Here is a 27,135-nt window from a genome sequence, read left to right as displayed (position 1 = left end):
AGTCTGGTAAAGGTTATAAAGTCATATCTAAAGCTGTGGGACTCCAGCGAACCACAGTGAGAGCCATTATCCACAAATGGCAAAAACATGGAACAGTGATGAACCTTCCCAGGAGTGGCTGGCCAACCAAAATTACCCCAAGAGTGCAGAGAAAACTCATCCGAGAGGCCACAAAAGACCCCAGGACAACATCTAAAGAACTGCAGGCCTCATTTGCCTCAATTAAGGTCAGTGTTCACGACTCCACCATAAGAAAGAGACTGGGCAAAAACGGCCTGCATGGCAGATATCCAAGGCGCAAACCACTTTTAAGCAAAAAGAACATTAAGGCTCATCTCAATTTTGCTAAAAAAAAATCTCAATGATTGCCAAGACTTTTGGGAAAATACCTTGTGGTCCGACAAGACAAAAGTTGAACTTTTTGGAAGGTGTATGTCCCGTTACATCCGGCGTAGAAGTAACACAGCATTTCAGCAAAAGAACATCATGCCAACAGTAAAATATGGTGGTGGTAGTGTGATGGTTTGGGGTTGTTTTGCTGCTTCAGGACCTGGAAGGCTTGCTGTGATAGATGGAACCATGAATTCTACTGTCTACCAAAAAATCCTGAAGGAGACTGTCCGGCCATCTGTTCGTCAACTCAAGCTGAAGCGATCTTGGGTGCTGCAGCAGGACAATGACCTAAAACACACCAGCAAATCCACCTCTGAATGGCTGAAGAAAAACAAAATGAAGACTTTGGATTGGCCTAGTCAAAGTCCTGACCTGAATCCTATTGAGATGTTGTGGCATGACCTTAAAAAGGCAGTTCATGCTAGAAAACCCTCAAATAAAGCTGAATTACAACAATTCTGCAAAGATGAGTGGGCCAAAATTCCTCCAGAGCGCTGTAAAAGACTTGTTGCAAGTTATTGCAAACGCTTGATTGCAGTTATTGCTGCTAAGGGTGGCCCAACCAGTTATTAGGTTCAGGGGTGTAACAATTGTCTCCGTGGTCAGCGCACCAGACGTGCGCTGACACGGCGGATTTCCTCCACAAGCGTATAAATTTGCAGGAACCCAGCAGTAGGTGCAATGCACTTGCAGAGGAAAATTCCTGACGGCAGGTGGAGCTGTGGAGTGCAGAGGAACAGCTCCTCTGCTCTACCACACACGCCAGACAGGAACTGTACGAAGGGAAGAACTGCAATCGCAAGAGAAGCGATTGAGAGTGAGCACAGAGACAGATTGTGTGTGTGTGCATAAAACTAGTCACCAACCCACGACTGTGCACACACCACAGCAGACACGAAGCAGGAACGCGATCGCGAGAGGTGCGATCGCCAAGCGTGACACAAGGTTACAGCAAGGCGGAGCACGAGAGTAGCAAAGGCACAGCAAATCATACAATGAGGAAATATGGAAAATAACAAACGCTAGCTAACCGCGAACACCGCACTCATTCGCAACAGTGCGCGCGGTCTCCACTTGATAAGCACAATAGAGACAAGCACGCCTAACTAACCATCGACAGACAAACATGAAACAGAGGACGCGAACGCTTGCTTAACGGTTACCTTACCGAGCCTCCAGCAAGCGTCCGTAGCAGACAAGACAGACACACGAAAACAGGGACAAGCGAGAGATAGGATCCACAGCACTAGCGAGAAGCGAGTGCGATCCAGGTACAGAGTAGCAGAACAGAAGGATCCACAGCACTAGCGAAAAGTGGCTAGCGCGATCCCAGGAGACAGAACAGAAGGATCCCCAGTGCTAGTGAAAAGTGGCTAGCGCGATCCCAGGAGACAGAACAGAAGGATCCCCAGCGCTAGCGAAAAGTGGCTAGCGCGATCCCAGGAGACAGAACAGAAGAGATAGCTGGTAGCAACCGCTGCACTAGCTATACTCCAAGAACAGAGATCAGAACCATTTCCTGTCGACCACCGCTGGGACAGGACAACAGCAACAGAACAAACAAACAGATAAACAATCCTCACTGCACTAGGGAAATCTGCCTAGCACAGCTTCCAGGAATTACTCTAAGATAACTTCAACAAGAAGTAGCATGGCTGACACTCTCTAGGAGTGTGTACTACAAACCCTGAAGGAATGACCAGCCAGGACTGTGGGTAATTCCAACCTTTATACTGCCAGTCATCACAGGAGGCAGGTAGGGGATTTGCATAACGAATGTATGCAAATTCCTCAGCAGCAAGCTGCAGAACTGACAAAATGTCTCTCTTAAAGAGACCTGCAGAATGCAGACGTGAACAGTGATCAAAACGCTGCCTGTCTGCACAGGCAGCTGAGCAGATTCTCACAAGGGGGCAATTTCTTTTTCACACAGGGCCATGTAGGTTTTGAGTTTTTTTTCTCACTAAATAATAAAAACCATCATTTAAAACTGCATTTTGTGTTCAATTATGTTATCTTTGACTAATAGTTAACGGTTTTTGATGAGCAGAAACATTTAAGTGTGACAAACATGCAAAAGAATAAGAAATCAGGAAGGGGGCAAATAGTTTTTCACACCACTGTATTTTAGATTCATTACACACAACTGAAATAGTTCAAGCCTTTTATTGTTTTAATATTGATGATTTTGGCATACAGCTCATGAAAACCCCAAATTCCTATCTCAAAAAATTAGCATATTTCATCTGACCAATAAAAGAAAAGTGTTTTTAAAACAAAAGTCAACCTTCAAATAATTATGTTCAGTTATGCACTCAATACTTGGTCGGGAATCCTTTTGCAGAAATGACTGCTTCAATGCGGCGTGGCATGGAGGCAATCAGCCTGTGTCACTGCTCAGGTGTTATGGAGGCCCAGGATGCTTCGATAGCGGGCTTAAGCTCATCCAGAGTGTTGGGTCTTGCGTCTCTCAACTTTCTCTTCACAATATCCCACAGATGCTCTATGGTGTTCAGGTCAGGAGAGTTGACAGGCCAATTGAGCACAGTAATACCATGGTCAGTAAACCATTTACCAATGGTTTTGGCACTGTGAGCAGGTGCCAGGTCATGCTGAACAATGAAATCTTCATCTCCATAAAGCTTTTCAGCAAATGGAAGCATGAAGTGCTCCAAAATCTCCTGATAGCTAGCTGCATTGACCCTGCCCTTGATAAAACACAGCGGACCAACACCAGCAGCTGACATGGCACCCCAGACCATCACTGACTGAATACTCGACACTGGACTTCAGGCATTTTGGCATTTCCCTCTCCCCAGTCTTCCTCCAGACTATGGCACCTTGATTTCTGAATGACATGCAAAAGTTGCTTTCATCCGAAAAAAAAGTACTTTGGACCACTGAGCAACAGTCCAGTGCTGCTTCTCTGTAGTCCAGGTCAGGCTCTTCTGCTGCTGTTTCTGGTTCAAAAGTGGCTTGACCTGGGGAATGCGGCACCTGTAGCCCATTTCCTGCACACGCCTGTACACGGTGGTTCTGGATGTTTCTACTCCAGACTCAGTCCACTGCGTCCGCAGGTCCCCCAAGTGCTGGAATCGGTCCTTCTCCACAATCTTCCTCAGGGTCCGGTCACCTCTTCTTGTTGTGCAGCATTTTCTGCCACACTTTTTCCTTCCCACAGACTTCCCACTGAGGTGCCTTGATACAGCATTCTGGGAACAGCCTATTCGTTCAGAAATTTCTTTCTGTGTCTTACCCTCTTGCTTGAGGGTGTCAATGATGGCCTTCTGTACAGCAGTCAGGTCGGCAGTCTTACCCATGATTGCGGTTTTGAGTAATGAAGCAGGCTGGGAGTTTTTAAAAGCCTCAGGAATCTTTTGCAGGTGTTTAGAGTTAATTAGTTGATTCACATGATTAGGTTAATAGCTCGTTTAGAGAACCTTTTCATGATATGCTAATTTTTTGAGATAGAAATTTTGGGTTTTCATGAGCTGTATGCCAAAATCATCAATATTAAAACAATAAAAGGCTTGAACTACTTCAGTTGTGTGTAATGAATCTAAAATATATGAAAGTCTAATGTTTATCAGTACATTACAGAAAATAATGAACCTTATCACAATATGCTAATTTTTTGAGAAGGACCTGTATTACCGTTGGGTACTGTGACCTACTGCACATATAACTCAAGTCATTAGATCTATGTAAGAGCTAGTTAGTTATAACTTAGTACCGTTGCTATGTGCTGCAGTTGACCTGGGAATCCTTTGCACAGCTGTGAATATGGGCAGCATAGCTATTTGGTCAAAGTATATCATATATATTTACAATACAAATATTATTTTTGCTCATCGTTTACTCACTAAAAGAAAGTAATTTTTTACATGGCTTATACTCACGGCATGAATTTTCTAGACGAATTAAGCAGTTGAGGAAGTCATCAAACTCTATCTGGAAGCTTTCATCAGCATATCTCAAGACAATCAGTTGCAACACTATGTTGTTTAGTTGATATCCTAAAAAATATGAAGAAGGATATTTTACCAATAACTTCAACATCTCAGGCCTCGTTCACATCTATGCAGCGCAGATGGCAGTGCGATCGGAACGCAATGGATACAACCGCACTCTATCTACGACGTTACCCACTGCGCTGCTGATCCCATCCATTGACAGTGAATGGGTCAGCTCCGCACTTGTGGGCAAAATGCATGCAGCAGTACGCGAGCGCATCATAGAGCATTGTACTGCTGTACTACGTCTTAGATGTGAACGGCAGAAGAGCTGTCTATGCCCTTCTGCTGTTCTTGTGTGTCACCATGTCATACGCGCTTCCAAATGCGCACGGAAGTGCATATGATCTGAAGAGGCCTTAGCCTAGTCTACATGACCAGTTTAGCAGTTGTACAACTATGAAACTGTAATAAACAGCAAAACTTGCTACTGTTGTAGTGGAATGGATACTGGTTGTTCACATTTAGTAGTTTTCACTAAATATTCAAGTAGCACAGTGGTGTAGCGCTGTCCCCAGTTCAAATCTGGGCCAGGACTCTATCTACATGGAGTTTGTACATTCTCCCATGTTTGCATGAGTTTCATTTGGGTACTCCTCCCACATCACCAAGACAAATTAGCCTTAGACTGTAATAGGAAACATAACACAATGGCTGACTATGGCAGGGTTTAGGTTGTGAGCTCCTCTGAGGGACAGTTAGTGACATGACTATATATGTGAAGCCCTGAGGGAGATGTCAGCAAAATATAAATATGCAATAATATTAATTATTCAAATGCAGTCATAGCAGTTGAGTATAACAATGTATGATTGTCTTACAATTACTTTAAAAACCATGTGGTGCCTCTTCTGTTGCCCATGCAATATAGACCTAAACTCTGTATTAACAGCATTAACAATAAAGTGTAAATAGTGTAAATAATAAGAAGGGTCACACCATGAATGATTTGAGATATAATGTAATAAAGAGAAGGGTCATAGATATTCTGAGCAAGTTAGGCCATCTATCTATAAAACGTAAGATATTTATAAACAACAAAGAAGAGTATATAAAGATAACCTCCAAAGCCATTGAAGGATACAACAAGCTCCGTTCATGATACAAAACTTAGCAATTATTAACCACTTCACCTCCAAGGGTTTTTCCCCTTAAAAAAAACAGACCAATTTTCACCCATCAGCGCTCCTTCCATTCATTCGCCTATAACTTTATTACTACTTATCACAACAAAATGATCTATACCTTGTTTTTTTCACCACCATTTAGGCTTTCTTTGGGGGGGGGGGGGGGGGGGAGAGTATTTTTTGCTAAGAATTATTTTATTCTAAATGTAATTTAACAGACATTTTTTTTTCATTTTTTTCTAATTTCCTACGTTTTTTGGCCATTATAGTTTTAAAATAATACATGCGACTGTAATTAAAACCAACACATTTGCCCATTTGTCCCAGTTATTGCAGTGTTTAAAATGTTTCCCTAGTACTATGTATGGTGCCAATATTTTATTTAGAAATAAAGGTAATTTTTTCAGTTTTGCGTCCATCCCTAATTACAAGCCCATAATTTATAAAGTAACTGTAATATACCCTCTTGAGATACATATTACAAAAGTTTAGTCCCTAAGGTAACTTTTTTTGTATTTTGTTTAATCAAAATGTTTTCCTATACAGGATGTAAGCCCGATGAAGGATGCAAGGCCGAAAGCTTGCTTATTCTTATTCTTTTTAGTTCCCCAATAAATGGTATCATCCGGATTTAAAACGTCTTGCTTCTTTTAATAAATGTTTTTAGATGTAATTTTACTTTTTGGCAACACGATGTCCTCGTGCAAAACTTCCCTATGCGTAGTATTACTATGCAAAGAGGAAGCCATGCATGGACGTGTAACTATCGGGTTTTGTGAATGACAGCGCCGTCTCATAGACGGCGGCGTTCATTCACACAGGGACTTAGATCAATGAATGGGTGCTGTGCTTCCATTCACTGTTCTCCTGGCTAACAATAAGCATCAGTAGGGGGAACGCACCGGGGTGGGGGGCAGACGGGAGTGCACGGCGGGAGGGACGTAATAGCTACGTCCCTGCATGAAGATATGGAGAAATGCAGGGATGTAGTTACTCGTCCCGGGGAGGGGAAGTGGTTAAACACCATGCATAAAAAATTGCACCTTAGGTGCGGACTAAAAAGAGAGCACATATACATATAGATTGACAAGGGTACCCTTCCTTATACAGTATATGGGGAAAACTGCCACTGGCAGAAGCCACACTAATGTCCAAGTTTAACTTGAGAGCTCTCAGAAAGATCATCCAAAATTGCAAAAAATATATATTTTCCACTTAAAGAGTCCTCTTCATAAAGAAAACATAATGTATATTATTATACGTTTAAAGAGAAACCGTAACCAAGAATAGAACTTCATCCCAATCAGCAGCTGATTCCCCCTTTCCCATGAGAAATATTTTCCTTTTCTCAAACTGATCATCAGGGGGTTCTGTATGGCTGATATTGTAGTGAAACCCCTCCCACAGTCTTGTTGCATTGTGGGAAATAACCGCTGTTTCCAACTGCCAAAAAAGCAAAGCAGCTTCTCCTTCCACTGACATCACCTGCCAGCAGTAAAAATGTCACCATGTGATAAATGTTAGAATGTATATTAGGGAGAGGAAAGATTTTTCAATGGGCAAACACTTACTAAATCATTTACACATCATTATTGTAAAAATGAAGCTCTTTTTTATTACATTATTTTCACAGGAGTTCCTCTATAAGATGAAGATAGATTTGGCACCTGGCCCAAATGGCATCCACCCCTGGGTATTATAGGAGTTAAGTTAAGTTATCAATAAGCGAATCAGGAAAGAAGGGTGCAGGAGCCCTTACCAAATAAAGGGGACCACCAAAAGCACTATTATAAAAGCCGCGATTTGTGGCAATGAAGAGAAAATTTGGCGCGGTCACTGAAATTTACCTTCTTTTATGCAAAATTGCGGCTTTTATAATAGCGGAGGCAAAAAAGGTAAATTTCACCGTCCAGAGGCACCCAACAGAATTGTGTGCACCAAGGTATGTGGATATGCAAATTGCCGCATTGCATAATAGATGCAGAGTGTTAATTTTAGTGATATTCTACTAGTGGCAATGAATCACCTGCACCTTTTTTTTCAGTTGCCTTTTTTTCATGCATGCATCGATAAGCCACTTTATCTTATAAGTGGATTGGTTTCTTATGACTGGCGTACAGCTGATGTTTATTCAACAAGGGAAAAAAATCAGAGCCAGGAAACTATAGACCTGTAAGCTTAACAACAGTTGTGTGTAAATTATTTGAAGGTACCCTAGGGGATGTTATACAAAATTATGTAGCACAGAATAATATTGTTTTTGTAGCAAATACGAGCGCTGATCCAATCTCAATCTTATGTATATGCTCCACCAGCAGCTCAGGATCAACCACATCCACAATCGGTCTCAGAAGTAAAAAGTGCGTAAATCCACAGCGCTTGGTGCTCAGAGCGGCATCTGTAGTCTCACTACAGTGCTCAAGAAACAATAGTTCACAGTGACCATCACCAAAAACAAATCAACAGGTCACTTCTCCATCCAGTCAAATAAGCATATTTATTTGCGTTTTAAAAAACATCACATATACGAGGACTTACTTCCAGGGTCCTTTTCACAGGGACCCTTAGTAAATAAAAGCCTGTAGTGTATCACAATACACATATATCCAAAACGATCTCAGACTGATGTCAGATAGATTGCCCAGTCTCCAGTTCCGAACAGTTTTGGCCTTGCACCGTCATCAGGGAACAGAATAATCTTATTTCAGTTTGACAGCCTGGTTTTACTACAGGCACGTCCTATCTCACCAACATGCTCAGCTTTTATGACGGTGAATGAAAATTTAGATCTTGTGAAATCTATAGATGTAGTGTACTTGGACTTGGCAAATGCTTTTGACACTGTTCCCCACAATAGCATGGTGCAGAAGCTGAGGATACAGGGACTAGGAGAAAATGTGTGTATGTGGATAGAAGGCAAAGACTGGTGGTAAACGGAACATACTCAAAATGGGACACTGTTAGCCAATTCTTTTCAATTTATTTATTAATGACTTAGTAAACGGAATACGGGAGTGATGTAGCCATCTTTGCAGATGATACAAAATTATGCAGAATTATCAACACTAAGATGGATAGTGACCTATTACAACAGACTGAAGCAGCGGTAGCTAAAGCAAATCAAATTCTGGGATGTATAAAATGGGAAATAAAGTCTCAAGATGCTAGTATATTGCTCCCTCTGTATAAATCACTTGTGAAGCTACCGGTACATCTGGAGTATGGGATACAGTTTAGGAGCAAATCAAATTTGCAAAACCGGTCGGGAAGGAGACAGGCGGCACCTTTATACTGTCCTTTACTGCTGACCCAAACACGCGTGCAACTTTCTCGGGGTTCCCATTGCATGGGCCCCGTATGTAAGTTTTGTTTTTATGCTATTTTTTATGTTGTTTGTACTACAAAACTCTACATTAAATGGTTTACACTTAGAGTTGCCATTTGTTTTTTTATGATGTTAACGGATATCCATTCGTGAGATGAATCATTGCTGAATTGGTGGATCCTGGACAGACTGTTTCTTCCTGATGTCCTACCAAATCGTTGATACAACCTTATAATGTGGGTTGCCATCAGCTGGTAAGCCTCTTTCCTTTTTCTGGGTATCCATGATTGCAGAGCTGTGCCATGACCCCAATATTTATTGTGGTGGAGATTTGCCTGCTCTTATTCTTTGTTGAAGACTCGTCTTCTGTTTTTGGACTCTGCACTGATCATATATAATAACTTTTTCCATGACAGGTTTACTTTAAAAGGCATTTTATGTACAAAAATCATCTAGGAGAAAACATGAATTGAATAAGGGTCACTGCCTCACACTCTGGAAGTATGATTAAGACCAAATGACCAATCACAAAAACGGTCAGGACTCTACAGACACAATGCCAGACCAGGTAGTTTGAACAAGCCGGCTGTATGTACTGTAGCTATAACATGTTAGCAGCAACATAGAGGTACTACACACTGGTCTCTGTCATGCTGCATATGCAACAGTCTTCTAAAATGAGGCCCACAGATTCTAAACTGACATTGTGCAGGGTAATCTCCTACTGCTTGCCCTCATATACTTCCCTACTTCTACCCAAATAAGTGAGCACACCTCTGAAGTACAGGCAGGCTGCAGACAGCACATTGCAGTTATGGGCCACACAAGTTACCAGCAAGTTCACCATGGTGCTCATCTGGGAGTTTAAAGAATCCCCCCCCCCCCCCCCCCCATCAGGAGTTACGCAATATATACATCTGACCTGTAGCTGGCATCTTTGTTTCACTTTAATTTTCATTATTAGGGTCATAATATATTAACAAAAAATATACCTTTTATAATAATGTGTAAAAAGGTTTTACCTGCAGTTTTCAAAGCCAGGCGTAGCTCATATGAAGACATAGTTCCTGATTTGTCAGTGTCAAACTGTATAAAGATATTCTGAAAGATAAATGTCATATGTAAGAAATAACGATCACAGGTATGCTATATACTTACTCTATTTCACATTTACTTCATTTTTAAACCTCCTTGACTGTGAAGAATTAGTAGAGATGAGTTAAGCACAGAATTATTTTATACTTCATCTTTACTTCTGAAGCACTTTGGACAAACATTAAATGCAAAATTTACTTTTTAAATAAGATCTTATGGCTTCATGGTAAAATACACTTATAAAAATGTGGGTTTAGTATTGGGCTAAGCTTCTATTGTGTTCTTCCTAGCATCTCCTGTGCTATACTTATCTCTCCCCAGCAGCACCCAAACCAATTTCTCTCAACCCCCAACAGCACCTAGAGTGACCTCTCCCACCCTCCACCACCCCCAGCAGCACCCACTCATCTCCCTTCTGCCGCTCCAGTAGCACGCATCCACACTGTACTCTCCTCCCTGCCTTCCACCTGCAGCCCCACGCAACAATGAACAACTATATGCAGACTTGCTTTAACGAGAACAACTAAAAGGGATAAGGGGATCACTATTAGGTTGGGATGCAGACCAAAGGACATTATGTTTGGGGATTTAAGGGGGTAAAATGCTGGCTAAATATGTTTGGAGATCATGCTGCCTAAACATGTTTGGGAAACGTGCTGCCTAATTATGTTTCGGAATGTGCTGCCTAATTATATTTGAGGGATGTGCTGCCCAATTATGTATGGGGAACATGCTGCCTGATTATGTTTCCTTTAGGGAAAACATTGCCTTTTTCGTCAAAGAGCTTTTTTTCAGAAGATTGAGATTTGGAGTGTGGGGGAAAAGGATAGTTAGGGAGGCCAAGGTAGGTTCACCCAGTATGGGGCCCAGAAGTTTCTGATGGCAACCATAATGTACTGTATTTCTTTACCTTGATTGTGACATCATCTGTTAAAGCCACCAAAGGTTGTCTGGTGTAGCAGACTTTACAAAGAGCAACAAAAGGATGTGGCCAACCTGAGAATTTCCCCAAACATTTCCAGTGGTTACCTATTCATTCAGCTGCTTAAGCTGTGTGGACTGTGTTTCATACACTAACTATTTAGACATCTCAAAATGTATTACATATAACTTCTTCACCTTATTTCCTACACCTCCTTTTGCTTCTGCATCATGATTCCACACCTACAGTATGCTTCTTTATAGTTATTTTTTTATGCAATGCCCTTATCAAGTATCCTGTAACTCATGGCAACCCTTATTGTTCTCTGGTCTCCTACCAGGCTATCTCTGCCACACTCATTTCTCTATCTGGAACCCACCAAGCTTCCCTTCCATGTCAGCTTTGAGTCTAGCTGTATAGAACTGTGAAGCGTGTACATGTTTTATTTTATTTACTGTGTTTGGGCTGTCTAGTTATTTGTTTTTACAGTGTTGTGAGCAGGTTGCTGTATTACCATCAGTACTGTTAGCTGTGTGATATTTCACTTGCTGTAAATATGAACTGATCACAATAAACTATATATATATATATATATATATATATATATATATATATATATATATATATATATATATATATATATATATATATTTGTGACTAGACCATAGTCTAGCCAATATGTTCCCAAATTTGGTCATATTTGCAAAGACAGGATTTGTGTAGTGGAATCAATGACATGTATACTTTTAGTAGATGACACCCTAAGTTCCAATATATTACCTTTCTGCTGATATTGTTATCGCTTGGGGTCGCGATCATGAGATTAAACTTGTAACTTACAGATGTATACTGGGATTTATAATATTAAAAGCTGCAGTGCTGGCCCATCACTCTGTGCCTCAAGTATGCAGAAATGTCAGTGTTCTTACACGCAACCTAGGGTGGCCAGATTCCCAAGCATGATTTAGCGATACATCTTGACTCCAGTAATCCCATAATAATACAATTAGGAGGAAAGTGCTACACTAGTACTGCAATCATTGTTTGCTAAGAACAAATAGAAATAACACACTTTTTGGAAATAGGTTCAGCTTTGGGGAAATTAAATTGTGTGTGTGCAATAGATCAACATCTAATTCAACCAGTGTTATGTTTGAATTAGATGAGTGCTCTCCAAGCCCCGGTCCACGGACCAGTGTCAGGCTGCTGCCTGTGCTGAGCTGAATAGTATGTAGCTCCCTGGTCTTAAGGAATGCTGCAAGTAATGTCACTCAGAGAAATTCTCACCAGAGGCGGGACAAGGTCTTTCAGCACCCAAGGCTGAGACACCAAAGTGCGCCCCCCCCCCCCATCCCTCCCACCCCAGCCGTCACACACTGATTGCTATTAGACTAATAGGTGCCCTAAGGCCCCCAACCTCCCCAACACCTTAATATCTAGTTATCTGGCTTGCAGTCACTGCCATGTATCCCCTTTTCTTTTTTCTTTCTGCTTCATACACAATTGGGAATGACAACTGAATGAATTGTGCGCCCCCTCCTACACTGCGCCCTGAGGCTGGAGCCTTTCCTGCCTCTGCCTTGGCCCGGTCCTGATTATCACTGCTGCCACCTGATGCCTTTACTGTGTAAAGCAGCATGCTGTTTGTATGTACAGATACCGGGTGGCAACAGGGAGGATGACTGTGGCATGCTCTGCTCTCTTGTTGGCCACAGTGAGGCTGTGGTTAAGTGAGGGAGAAAGATAGAAAGTAAGTAAGGGAGTGAGGCTAAAAGTGAGTGAGGAAGAGTGTGCGCATTCTACAGCCAAAAAAGTTTGGGGACCCCAGCATTAGAGGAGAGATGGTGGTGCAGACCAGACAGACCAGAAGGATACACAATTATTATCTGCTGAAAAATAATTACCACAAAGCTTAGTGATTAGTAAATGTTTACATTTTTTGAAAAAAAAAAATGGAATTTTGGAAAAGTACTATGTCTTACAATCCAGTTTTTCAACTTGTCCCAGAAGATTTTGAATTCATCAAATTCGAGCTTTCCATCTCCAGAGGTCTAGTGTGTAAGATGTTAAAGTTTATAATATCTATCTTTTGGCTCATTTAAAAATGATGTAAAGTTTTCACCAAAAAAAAAGATCATTAAGACACTCAAAAGTCCACAAAATACATTGATACTGTGTCTTCTTGATTAAAGCAGTAAGTGTTTACTATATGCAAGGTTAGGTTACAAAAAAATTTGAGAGGACTCTAAATCAATGCAAATTTCTGCTGAAGAGTCTGATTTTTAAAGCACAGCTGAACTGAGAGGGGATTATGGAAACTGCCATATTTATTTCTTTTTAACCAATGCAATTTGTCTGGCTAGACTGCCGATCCTCTGCCTCCAGTAGTTTTAACCATATGCCTCTGAACAAGACTGCAGATCAGGCATTTCACTGAAGTCTGACTAGATTAGCTGCATGCTTGTCTCAGGTGTGTGATTCAAACTTTTGTTTCATCCCCCTCCTTTTCCCTTTTAGGCTCCAGCTGCTGGGGCTATATCCTAGTACCAGTTATTAATAAACTGTTTATTAATACACTGTCTCCTGTTTGAAACCACTTTACTGCTATTGGCTACTGTCTTACTTCATACTGTCCTGTATGTTCCCTGTACGTGGCAAAACCAATTGGGGGCACGACCCAGTCGTACTTGGCACATAAAGCTGATTCTGATTCTGAGCTTGCTTTTTCAAAATAAATACAGATGTTAGTTTCAGGACCTTTATAATTATGTTTATTGTTTTCTCTCTCTTTTTTGAGGAGAAAGGGTATTCATTTATCTGGCTGGTAGGTTCATTTAAATTTCTTTCAGTTTAATTTCTGTTTTAGTACTTCATTCTTTTTATTTACCTTGTGAATTGTAGTTGTGAGATTCTTGAACCAACAGTGACATGATCAGATGAAATGTTATATCACCTCACAATTATCACTGAAAATATGAAGTACTGTATACTTAAAAAGTTTTTCAAGTTTTACCAACAGAAAAAATGCTTAAAGGAATACTATCGATTCCCATATTTTTTTCAATTGACACAAGAATTGTTTGGGAAGTGCTGCTAAGTACTGGTGTATACATTTTAGTAGCAACTTCTTTGTTTACTGTTAGCAAAATACATTCAAAGTTTACTGACGCCAAAACTGACGGCTGACTGAGCCATGAGGAGAGGGGAAATTCCCCGCACACTTGATCAGTTAACTCTATGTGTAGCTCTGTGTGTGACAGAGAGAGAGAGATCCCAACAGCTACAGCTTCTGTGTCCTGTGTTTCTGACTGAAGTGTCTGAAGAGAGCAGAGGAAATGTAACGAATTGTCACAGCTTTTCATACTGTTTTTGCTTTCAGAGTTTGATATGTTTGATATTTTCTTTCTGTAGTCTGATATGCAACTCTGGCTGTGGATTGAAGCAGACACCCCTTCTGCAATTGATTTGTCCCAATATAGCTAAATCCTACCAGCAATAAATTACAGTTTTTGCCTCTGATATTTAACATGAAAAGTAGAAAAATGTTTACACAGCTACTTAGACATTATTTGCACACTGTCATTTTAGAACACTTGGGTATCGATAGTATTCCTTTAAACTGCACATTTCCAAAGGATACATCCATAAGGGAGACAATGTTTCTGCACGACAAGATGCTTAGTTCCTTAAATTTTATATTCTTTGCTGAAAACAAAATAAATAGGAAAAAAGGAATATTAAGATATATTTTACAAATACAAAAGCATACAGTTTTTTTATTGCAACAAAATTTGAATCTTAAGCAAAACATTTGTATTTTCATTAGTACAACTCTACTAACAGCAGACAGAAAATCACAAATATCACAAATATACACGCCACCACAATAGTTTTGAAGAATAATCCGAATGCAAAATGTTTAATATTTTGACACAAATCTACTTATATGAATCAGTGCCTCCCACTGCTGTCACTTTTCCCGACTTAAAAAAGCGGAGTCTGAAAGTTTGGTATTCAGGAATAATCACATTTACATACCCAGTCACGCATGACCATGCTTTCACCTACTGATAGGATGAGCATCATACTGAGAGGTGAGGCCTTACACAGTATCTAGTAAGCAGCACGGCAAAAAAAAACCTCAAAACTTGGGTGACATTGGGGTTGATTCACAAAACCACAGCAATTTTATCTGTGTATGTATGTAATAGTGTTGGGCGAACATCTAGATGTTCGGGTTCGGGCCGAACAGGCCGAACATGGCCGCGATGTTCGGGTGTTCGACCCGAACTCCGAACATAATGGAAGTCAATGGGGACCCGAACTTTTGTGGTTTGTAAAGCCTCCTTACATGCTACATACCCCAAATTTACAGGGTATGTGCACCTTGGGAGTGGGTACAAGAGGAAAAAAAAATTTAGCAAAAAGAGCTTATAGTTTTTGAGAAAATCGATTTTAAAGTTTCAAAGGGAAAACTGTCTTTTAAATGCGGGAAATGTCTGTTTTCTTTGCACAGGTAACATGCTTTTTGTCGGCATGCAGTCATAAATGTAATACATATAAGAGGTTCCAGGAAAAGGGACCGGTAATGCTAACCCAGCAGCAGCACACGTGATGGAACAGGAGGAGGGTGGCGCAGGAGGAGAAGGCCACGCTTTGAGACACAACAACCCAGGCCTTGCATGAGGACAAGAAGCGTGCGGATAGCATGCTTTGTACCACCATGCAGTCATAAATGTAATAAAGATAAGTGGTTCAATAAACAGGGACCACGCGGCAACGCTAACCCAGCAGCAGCACACGTGATGGAACAGGAGGAGGCGCAGGAGGAGAAGGCCACGCTTTGTGAGACACAACAACCCAGGCCTTGCATGAGGACAAAAAGCGTGCGGATAGCATGCTTTGTACCGCCATGTAGTCATAAATGTAATAAAGATAAGAGGTTCAATAAACAGGGACCACGCGGCAACGCTAACCCAGCAGCAGCAGCAGCAGCAGCACACGTGATGGAACAGGAGGAGGCGCAGGAGGAGAAGGCCACGCTTTGTGAGACACAACAACCCAGGCCTTGCATGAGGACAAAAAGCGTGCGGATAGCATGCTTTGTACCGCCATGTAGTCATAAATGTAATAAAGATAAGAGGTTCCATAAACAGGGACCGGCAACGGTAACCCAGCAGCAGCAGCAGCAGCAGCAGCACACGTGATGGAACAGGAGGAGGCGCAGGAGGAGAAGGCCACGCTTTGTGAGACACAACAACCCAGGCCTTGCATGAGGACAAAAAGCGTGCGGATAGCATGCTTTGTACCGCCATGTAGTCATAAATGTAATAAAGATAAGAGGTTCCATAAACAGGGACCGGCAACGGTAACCCAGCAGCAGCAGCAGCAGCAGCAGCAGCAGCACACGTGATGGAACAGGAGGAGGCGCAGGAGGAGAAGGCCACGCTTTGTGAGACACAACAACCCAGGCCTTGCATGAGGACAAAAAGCGTGCGGATATAGCAGCAATGCTTTTTGCCGCCATGCAGTCATAAATGTAATACAGATGAGAGGTTCAATAAACAGGGACCGGAAACGCTAAACCATCCCAGATGTTCATCGGTCATGTTACTTGGTTGGGGTCCAGGAGTGTTGCGTAGTCGTTTCCAATCCAGGATTGATTCATTTTAATTTGAGTCAGACGGTCTGCATTTTCTGTGGAGAGGCGGATACGCCGATCTGTGATGATGCCTCCGGCAGCACTGAAACAGCGTTCCGACATAACGCTGGCTGCCGGGCAAGCCAGCACCTCTATTGCGTACATTGCCAGTTCGTGCCAGGTGTCTAGCTTCATGCCCGGTTTCAGGTCCAGCGGTGCCAGCCACAAATCCGTCTGTTCCTTTATTCCCCTCCAAATTTCCTCCCCTGTGTGCTGCTTATCCCCAAGGCAGATCAGCTTCAGCAACGCTTGCTGACGCATGCCAACAGCTGTGCTGCACTGCTTCCACGATCCTACTGCTGCTGGTGCTGGGTTAGCATTTCCGGATGAGGTACAGCTTTGAGATGCGTTGGAGGAGAAGGAGTCAGAGAGGTAGGTGCTGCTGTTGTTATCCAGCTGTTTGCGGCGTGGGCAACACCCGCGCCGTAGCAGGTGAGGAATCGCTGCCAGGCTCCACAAGGTTCACCCAGTGCGCGGTAAGGGAGATGTATCGACCCTGGCCGAACGCACTCGTCCAGGTGTCAGTGGTGAGGTGAACCTTGCAGGCAACGGCATTCTTCAAGCTTCGGGTTATTTAGCTGACCACGTGCTCATGCAACTCAGGCACTGCAGAGCGCGCAAAGTGGTAGCGGCTGGGAACAACGTAACGTGGGATGGCCACTGACATCATGCCCTTGAAGCTGTTTGTCTCCACCACTCGATATGGCAGCATTTCGCAGGCCAGAAGCTTGGCTATGCTGGCTGGCTGTTACTGCCACGGCCCGGGGGTCATTTGCTGGCAATTTCCTCTTGTGCTCAAACATCTCAGAGACAGACAACTCAACCGTAGCGCTGCACACCGAAGGGCTGTTGGTTGTTGTGTTTGATGAACACTGGGAGACCTCAAGAGCACTAGTCCGGAAAGTGACAGTGTCAGCATCGTCTGATGTTTGTGAATGTTGTGAACCACGCAATGGCTGGGCTACTGCTGCTGCTGAGGCGGGTCTGGTGGTGAGTCTGGTGAACCCAAGGGAGGCAGTGTTGCTGGTGGTACCCTGTCCTGCCGCGTTTGCCCACAGAGTGGGATGTTTGGATAGAATGTGGCGGCTCATGCTGGTGGTGGAGAGGTTGTTAATACTTTTCCCCCTGCTCAGGCGGGTCTTGCACACCTTGCAAATCGCCATGGTAACATCCTCAGTGCAGTCTTCAAAGAAAGCCCAGACTTTAACTGGCTGAGGACTCGGACCTCGTGCGTGATGTGCTGGTGCTGCTTAACCCACTGCTGGACGCTTGAGAGGTCATCCAAGTAATTATCTGGTCCTGTTCTTTTGGATCTGTGAGGGTTGTTGTCCTGGACAACATGGGCAGTATTGAGTGGGTTTTCTTGGGTGCTCCCCTGTGGCCTGTACGTGAACCGTCAGGGGAAACACCTCTTCCCTTGCCCCTCCCTCTTTCACCGGATTTCTTCCTCATTTCACTTATCCTTAAAGTACACGCTGACTGGCAGCAGTACAGTGGCAGTACAGAAATGCTATACAGTGGTGGGTGAGCGGTGTACCACTATTGTCAGCAGTGACACAGAGCACAATGCTATACAGTGGCGGGTGAGCGGTGTACTACTGTTCCCAGCAGACACAGAGTGGAAGTAAACACAATGCTATATAGTGTGGCTGAGCCGTGTACACAGAGTGGCATTAAACACAATGCTATATAGTCTGCTATATAGTCACCCCGAACAGGGTGATGTTCTGCAGAACCCGAACAGTGGCAAACACTGTTCGCCCAACACTACTGGGAGGGAACGCAGATTTTAGTACCTAAACACACGATACAACATGTTTTCCGGGGTCGGACTCTGAGGCACATACAGATGGTCCCGATCATCATCCTCATCATACAACTCTTCTCCTGAGTCTGACCCACCCACCACCTCTGCCACCCCAACATCCCCAGACACAGACCCCTCATCGTCCTCAACATTAACTTGGGATGCTGGCCTGAGCCAGACCTCCTCCTCCACATCAGGCCCCATCATCTCCTCAATGGCAGCCCTCATTAATCGCTCTGGCGACGGACTGATGGACACAACGTTCTCCTCCGGGGAGGGCTGCTGCTGACCACTGGCTGCTGGGGTGGATGTTATAGCTTGCGTGGGGCGTTGGCTGTTGCTGTTGTTGGGAGTGCTGCTCACAGCGGAGGTCTCTGGGGAACTCATGTTGAGCTCATATAGTGGTTGACGGTGAGTGGAGTATTACTGATCCCAGCAATATACACACTGACTGGCAGAGTACGCAATGCTATATAGTGTGGCTGAGCGGTGTACACAGAGTGGCAGTAAACACAATGCTATATAGTCTGGCTGAGCGAGCGGTGTACTACTGTTCCCAGCAGAATCAGAGTGGCAGTAAACAATGGTATATAGTCTGGCTGAGCGGTGTACACAGAGTGTCAGTAAACAATGGTATATAGTCTGGCTGAGCGAGCGGTGTACTACTGTTCCCAGCAGAATCAGAGTGGCAGTAAACAATGGTATATAGTCTGGCTGAGCGGTGTACACAGAGTGTCAGTAAACAATGGTATATAGTCTGGCTGAGCGGTGTACACACAATGCTATATAGTCTGCTATATAGTGTCAGTAAACAATGGTATATAGTCTGGCTGAGCGAGCGGTGTACTACTGTTCCCAGCAGAATCAGAGTGGCAGTAAACAATGGTATATAGTCTGGCTGAGCGGTGTACACAGAGTGTCAGTAAACAATGGTATATAGTCTGGCTGAGCGAGCGGTGTACTACTGTTCCCAGCAGAATCAGAGTGGCAGTAAACAATGGTATATAGTCTGGCTGAGCGGTGTACACAGAGTGTCAGTAAACAATGGTATATAGTCTGGCTGAGCGGTGTACACACAATGCTATATAGTCTGCTATATAGTGTCAGTAAACAATGGTATATAGTCTGGCTGAGCGAGCGGTGTACTACTGTTCCCAGCAGAATCAGAGTGGCAGTAAACAATGGTATATAGTCTGGCTGAGCGGTGTACACAGAGTTTCAGTAAACAATGGTATATAGTCTGGCTGAGCGGTGTACACAGAGTGTCAGTAAACAATGGTATATAGTCTGGCTGAGCGGTGTACACAGAGTGGCAGTAAACACAATGCTATATAGTCTGGCTGAGCGAGCGGTGTACTACTGTTCCCAGCAGAATCAGAGTGGCAGTAAACAATGGTATATAGTCTGGCTGAGCGGTGTACACAGAGTGTCAGTAAACAATGGTATATAGTCTGGCTGAGCGGTGTACACAGAGTGTCAGTAAACAATGGTATATAGTCTGGCTGAGCGGTGTACACAGAGTGGCAGTAAACACAATGCTATATACTCTGGCTGAGCGAGCGGTGTACTACTGTTCCCAGCAGACACAGAACAGTGAACAGAATGCTATATAGTGTGGCTGAGCGAGCGGTGTACCACTATTCCCAGCAGACACAGAACAGTGAACAGAATGCTATATAGTGTGGCTGAGCGGGCGGTGTACCACTATTCCCAGCAGACACAGAACAGTGAACAGAATGCTATATAGTGTGGATGAGCGAGCGGTGTACCACTATTCCCAGCAGACACAGAACAGTAAACAGAATGCTATATAGTGTGGCTGAGCGAGCGGTGTACCACTATTCCCAGCAGACACAGAACAGTGAACAGAATGCTATATAGTGTGGCTGAGCGAGCGGTGTACCACTATTCCCAGCAGACACAGAACAGTGCACAGAATGCTATATAGTGTGGCTGAGCGAGCGGTGTACCACTATTCCCAGCAGACACAGAACAGTAAACAGAATGCTATATAGTGTGGCTGAGCGAGCGGTGTACCACTATTCCCAGCAGACACAGAACAGTAAACAGAATGCTATATAGTGTGGCTGAGCGAGCGGTGTACCACTATTCCAAGCAGACACAGAACAGTGAACAGAATGCTATATAGTGTGGCTGAGCGAGCGGTGTACCACTATTCCCAGCAGACACAGAGTGGCAGTAAACAGAATGCTATATAGTGTGGCTGAGCGAGGTACACAGAGTGGCAGTAAACAGAATGCTATATAGTGTGGCTGAGCAAGCGGTGTACTACTATTCCCAGCAGACACAGAGTGGCAGTAAACAGAATGCTATATAGTGTGGCTGAGCGAGGTACACAGAGTGGCAGTAAACAGAATGCTATATAGTGTGGCTGAGCAAGCGGTGTACTACTGTTCCCAGCAGTGACACAATGACAGGGGGGACCCTGGCTAGCGTGGCTGGAGCGCGAACTACCCTGCCTGCCTACCCAAAGCTAAACCCACAGACAAATGGCGGAGATATGACGTGGTTCGGGTATTTATTTACCCGAACCACGTGACCGTTCGGCCAATCAGAGCGCGTTCGGGTCCGAACCACGTGACCCGTTCGGCCAATCACAGCGCTAGCCGAACGTTCGGGGAACGTTCGGCCATGCGCTCTTAGTTCGGCCATATGGCCGAACGGTTTGGCCGAGCACCGTCAGGTGTTCGGCCGAACTCGAACATCACCCGAACAGGGTGATGTTCTGCAGAACCCGAACAGTGGCGAACACTGTTCGCCCAACACTAGTATGTAACAAGTGTTGCGCACATAATGCAACTTGAGTCATGCATACAACACACACCTTGCCCATATAACCAATATTCCTGGTGTGATCATCACCCATGTCATTCCAAACATGGAGTGCTAGGACCTGGCCATCCTTCCGTACCCCTCAGACAGTAATGTGTAGTCATCAGTAATGTGTAGTCATCAGTAATGTGTAGTCGTCAGCACCTTCAAGTATTATAGCTCCTAAATTATAGCTAATGAAAATCCATTAAAAGGTGATCAAAAGTGCAGGTCTGAGATCCTGCGATAGCCCAGTTTCAGGCCAAGCAGCCTTTCCTCAGGCTGGTCAGACCCTTGCCCATATAACGTCATATTGAGTATTTAGCACATAGTGCAAGTTGCATTACATACATGGCATAAGCCCAAGTAACTAGTTTTTGCCATCAATTTATAAAGGAACTCTTTATAGTAAGAGTGGTGAATGTAGCATATCTTACCACAAAAAGTAGCTATGGCAACTTTGTTAGCTGCATTTAAATTTGCTTGGATGCTTTCCTTGCATTGAAGGACACCCACAGCTATAATTACTAGGTAATTCCTGGCAGTGTTGATCCAGGAATTTTTTATGTGCCATCTGAAGTTGGGAAGGATTTTTTTTTCCCCTTTTAAGGCTAGGTTCCCAGTGGTCAGTTGCATAATTCACACGTTGTAATGAACTGCAATGGAGACCGGACATAGATTTTAATACAAAGCCTGCATGCAGTGAGCTAGAATAACATGATCAGTTACAATGCAGTACTGTGAACAGTCCCACAGAACTGTATAGGCAGTGAGTGGTTATGCAGAATTATTCTGCAACGCAACTGAGCACTGTGATTTAGCTCTAAGGCTAAATGGCCCAAGCCTGTCAGAGTTGTACGCATTCCTCTGGATCTTTTTTAATTGCTTCATGTAAAGTTATTGCAGAGTAACCACAATGACAAGTTGAAAGAGTTGATTGCATTTGCCTCCTTTACAGAAACCTGTAATTCTAGAGACTGGAATGTGACAATAGGATATACTTTAAAGTAAACATATTACAATGTAGAACCTGTAGAACTGGAATGCAGGTTAATGAGATGTACCTGCTCGTACCTTTTCTAATGTCTCCTAAGTAGCACAGACGTCTCAGAAGTCAGAGCAAATCATTCTTTCAACTCACTCCTTTTAGTACCTGAGCCCATATGCAATTAACTTTTTCTCCTTGGTTTTCTCCTAGGTGATATTTTCAAACTTGTCAATAAAATGCATTGAAAACCACCAGCAAGCAAGAAAATGCTGAAAATAATTTTGATAGTACTTCTTCAGCCACTTTTTGGTATTTTTTCAATTCCTGCAAAGTTATTTAAACAGAAGTTAAAAAATTATCGCCTAGGAGAAAACTCAGGAGAAAGAGTGAATTGCATATGGGCCCTGGAGTTTTGCCTCTCTATAGGGGCCCCAGACTCAATTATCCAATTCAGCAGTCTTCAGTTAATCTTACTAACCACTATGCAATATGATGCTGAACAGATTAAAGCCTGGTACACACATCCAATTTTGATTGGCCAATAATTGGATTGAATAAATTATTATTTATTGTATTTTTAAAGCGCCAACATATTACGGAACACTGGAGAATACATATATCCAATGATACAAAGGATGACAGACGTAACAAGGTTATACAACTTCAGACAAAGCTATACAAGGCAAACAGGGTACAACATGATCATGCGATTTTGGGCTGGTTAGGTATGCCCAGTAATACAAGTACAAGGCTGTCATAGGAAAGGAGCACACGATCATGTAGACTACACTAGGCAAGGGAGGACTCTGCCAAAGGTTTACAATCTAAAGAGAAGAGGGGTGGAAACACTAGGTAGGGAATAAATATCCAGTAGAGAGTTACTGTGTGGTAGGGCATAAGTAGGACATCTTAAAGAGGTGGATTTTTAGGGCCTGCTTGAATCTATTGAAGGAGGGAGCAAGTCTGATGGGCGGTAGAAGGGAGTTCCAGAGGGTGGGGGCAGCTCTTGAGAAATCCTGTAGGCACATGTGGGAGTGGGAAATACGTGAGGCAGTGAGGCGAAGGTCATTGGAGGACCGGAGGGGGTGACCTGGTGTATACCTGTGAACAAGCTCCAAGATGTAGGTAGGACAGGTTTTGTGCACAGATTTATACACCAGACATAGGGCTTGATTCACAAAGCGGTGCTAACTGTTAGCACGCCTGTGAAAATCCCCTTAGCACGTCTAAACAAGCTTTTCGCGCATAAAACTTTACGCGCGCAAAACTTTATGCGCGTAAAACTTTACGCGCGTACTGCACAGAGCGCAGGGCGCTCTGTGCGAAGTGCCAATTAAAGCCTATGGGGCTTAGCGTGCGTAAAACTTTGCGCGCATAAAACTTTGCGCGCGCAAAATTAGCGCGCGATCTGATTGAGAAATCCTGTGCTAACCTACTTAGCACCCTGGTTAGCGCGTCTAAAGATTTTAGACGTGCTAAGTAGGTTAGCACCGCTTTGTGAATCAAGCCCATAGAATTCTGAATCAGATAGGGAGCCAGTGCAGAGATTTATAGAGGGGAGATGCGGAAGCTGAGCGGTGCAAAGAATGGATGAGTCTTCCAGCCGTGTTCATAACTGTTTGAAGGGGGGCAATGAGTTTTGAAGGGGAGGCCAGACAGGAGTGAGTTACAGTAATCCAGGCGGGAGATGATGAGGGCATGGATGAGCAACTTGGTCGTGTCCGGGGTTAAGAACGGGCGGATCTCGGAGATATTACGGAGGTGGAAATTGCAGGCTCTGGTGACGTTTTGGATGTGGGGGCTGAAGGAGAGGTCAGAGTCCAGAGTGACGCCCAGACAATGGGCCTGGGAAGTAGGGCAAATGGTTGTGTTGTTGATTGTGAGGTGGAAATCTAGGAGGGGTGCAGTAGCGTGGGGTGGAAAGATCAGGAGCTCAGTTTTGTCTAGGTTAAACTTAAGGAACCTAGCTGACATCCAGGAGGAAATTGTTGAAAGACATGAGGAGACCTTGTCCATGGTGGTGGAGGAGATATCAAGGTCAGGGGTATAGAGGTAAATCTGAGTGTCATTGGCATTAAGGTGGTATTTGAAGCCCAGGGAGGAGAGGAGTATGCCAATTGAGGAAGTGTATATGGAGATCAGAAAGGGCCCCAGAACAGAGCCCTGGGGGATCCTGACAGAGGGGGGCAGGGGTTGAGGAGGAGCCATTGAAGGAAGTCACGAAGGAGTGATTGGTTAGGTAGGAGGAGAACAAGGCCAAGGCGAGGTCATGGATGCCCTTGGACTGTAGTGATTGGAGGAGGAGGGGGTGGTCTACAGTATCAAATGCCGAGGAAAGGTCAAGGAGGAGCAGGGTGGAATAACTGCCTTTGGCTCTGGCAAGGCTAAGGTCATTGACCACCTTGGCGATGGCTGTTTCAGTTGAGTGTGCAGGTCAGAATCCAGACTGTAGGGTATTGGTGTTGAGGTATTGGGTAATGCGTCTTTGGACCAGGCGTTCGGGAGTTTAGAGGCAAAAGGAAGGAGGGAGATTGGGCAGTAGCTTGAGGGTAGGGATGGGTTGAGTAAAGGGTTTTTTTTTAGCAGGGGAAGTACAGTGGCCTGTTTGAAGGCTGTGGGGAAGGTGCCTGTGGAAAGGGAGAGGTTGAACAAGGAGGTGAGGATTGGAGCCAGGTCAGGGAAGTGAGGGCAAAGGGTGTTTGAGTGTACAGGGTCAGGCGGGGAGGAAGTGGGAGGGGAAGCCGATAGCAACAGGCTATCTTCATCAATGGTGGCAAGAGCAAATGAAGTGAGGGGTGGATGGGACAAGGGAGCAGTTGGGAGGGAAGGTAAGGATACGACCTGGGAGGCAATGGGAAAGGAGGAATGGAGGAGGGAAATATCATTGCGTACTGCGGCAAATTTAGTGGTGAAGTGGTTGGTGAAGTCGTTGGCTGAGAGGGAGGAGTGGGGTTGAGTAAGGAATTAAAGGTGGCAAAAAGCCATTGAGGGTTGGAAGCTTGGGTTCCGATCAGGGCTGCAAAGTAACTTTGTTTATATATTTTTAATATATATTCTCTTATACAGATAGTAAGATCGTCTACAGACTGGTCATTCAGACTGCCATTTGTGTAGCAAACCTAAAAGGCATAAATGATCTACTGAGACATCTAGCTTAGGAGCTGAAATGTGGCACAAGGAAACCTAAAAGAATTAAGCCTGGTACAAACTTTCAATTATGATTGGCCAATTACTGGCCAATTTTACAACCTCCATGTAGTATGAGGGTTTATCCACAATCTGCTTATAGTATTGTTGACCCTCATACTCTATGGAGGTGGTAAAACTGGTCAGTGATTGGCCAATCATAATTGAAAATGTGTACCTGGCTTCAGGGTCGGACTGGGACACCAAGGGCCCACCAAGGATGTTTCAGCCTGGGGCCCACCCCCTCTCCTCCTCCCTCTCCCCCCCCCCCCCCCCCCCCCCCATTTTGGGCTCACATACACATGTACTCTAGAAATTTTGCACGACTTTATGGTAGGGAATAGATTGTGAGCAATTCTGAGGACAGTCTCCAATAGGGATATGTCTAAATGCGAAACTAAATGGGTGTCACCACGCACTGGAACATCGGCGTGGTCATGATGAGTCATGGGCAGACTTAAAAAAAAAAAAAAAAAATACAAAACACAAAATAAGTAGCGGTGTTATTCACAGAGATTAGGTCTGACCAGATACATTTTAGATAAAATATTCAAGTAGTTACATGCCTCATGATAATTCATCAAGTAGTCAAATGGCAGCAGATACCCCCACAAAATGCAATCAGGTTGGCTGCAGATACCCCCACACAATGCAATCAGGTTGGTGGCAGATACCCCAACACAATGCAATCAGGTTGGTGGCAGATACCCCCACACAATGCAATCAGGTTGATGGCAGATACCCCGACAAAATGCAATCAGGTTGACGGCAGATACCCCGACAAAATGCAATCAGGTTGGCTGCAGATACCCCCACACAATGCAATCAGGTTGGTGGCAGATACCCCCACACAATACAATCAGGTTGGTGGCAGATACCCCCACACAATGCAATCAGGTTGACGGCAGATACCCCCACACAATGCAATCAGGTTGACGGCAGATACCCCCACAAATTGCAATCAGGTTGGCTGCAGATACCCCCACACAATGCAATCAGGTTGGCAGCAGATACCCCCACACAATGCAATCAGGTTGGCAGCAGATACCCCCACACAATGCAATCAGGTTGGCAGCAGATACCCCCACACAATGCAATCAGGTTGGTGGCAGATACCCCCACACAATGCAATCAGGTTGACGGCAGATACCCCCACAAAATGCAATCAGGTTGGCTGCAGATACCCCCACACAATGCAATCAGGTTGGCTGCAGATACCCCCACAAAATGCAAACAGGTTGGCTGCAGATACCCCCACAAAATGCAAACAGGTTGGCTGCAGATACCCCCACAAAATGCAAACAGGTTGGCTGCAGATACCACCACACAAAGCAATCAGGTGGGTGGCAGATACCCCCACACAATGCAAGCCCCCCCCCAGCTTGGAAGGGGGGGCAGCACCCCCTGTGTGTAAATTGGCACCAGCTAGGCCAACCCCCCCCCCCCCCCGCTAACACACTGCACTGTGTGCCACTGCCTGAGACTGCCCAATGTGCCCATCATCCACCACCCATGGCTGGCAGGCAGACTCACAGCAGGCACACACCACGGCTAGACACCAGACAGCAACACACCCCAGTTGCCCACACACTGACCTGTCATCTCCTCTCTGAGTCCTGCAGCTGCCTCTCTGGCCTCCAGGTCACACAACAACCAACAAGCATCCCTGGTCTGGTGATCCCTCTCTATCTCACACTCGGTGACAGTCTCCTGGGCTGAGTCTCCTCCCCTCCCCCACATAAAGTC

At 44.3% G+C, this 27,135-nt stretch overlaps 1 protein-coding gene across 1 annotated transcript in view; it reads right to left on the bottom strand.

Moving 5' to 3' along the window:
- The window catches only part of CAPN9 (calpain 9), a 150,124-nt gene that overhangs the window by 6,935 nt on the left and 116,054 nt on the right, over positions 1-27,135 (bottom strand). Inside the window, exons 15-18 of the mRNA XM_068279531.1 lie at positions 14,516-14,580; positions 12,858-12,926; positions 9,881-9,959; positions 4,293-4,409 (exon numbers count right to left, since the gene is read on the bottom strand). Of these exons, the coding sequence (XP_068135632.1) occupies positions 4,293-4,409; positions 9,881-9,959; positions 12,858-12,926; positions 14,516-14,580 (330 nt within the window). The remainder of the gene's footprint in view (positions 1-4,292; positions 4,410-9,880; positions 9,960-12,857; positions 12,927-14,515; positions 14,581-27,135) is intronic.

The sequence above is a fragment of the Hyperolius riggenbachi genome, chromosome 4 (assembly GCF_040937935.1).
Source record: "Hyperolius riggenbachi isolate aHypRig1 chromosome 4, aHypRig1.pri, whole genome shotgun sequence".
Taxonomy (NCBI): domain Eukaryota; kingdom Metazoa; phylum Chordata; class Amphibia; order Anura; family Hyperoliidae; genus Hyperolius; species Hyperolius riggenbachi.
The sequence above is the reverse complement of the archived record's forward strand: the minus strand, read 5'-3'. Positions and strand labels throughout refer to the sequence as shown.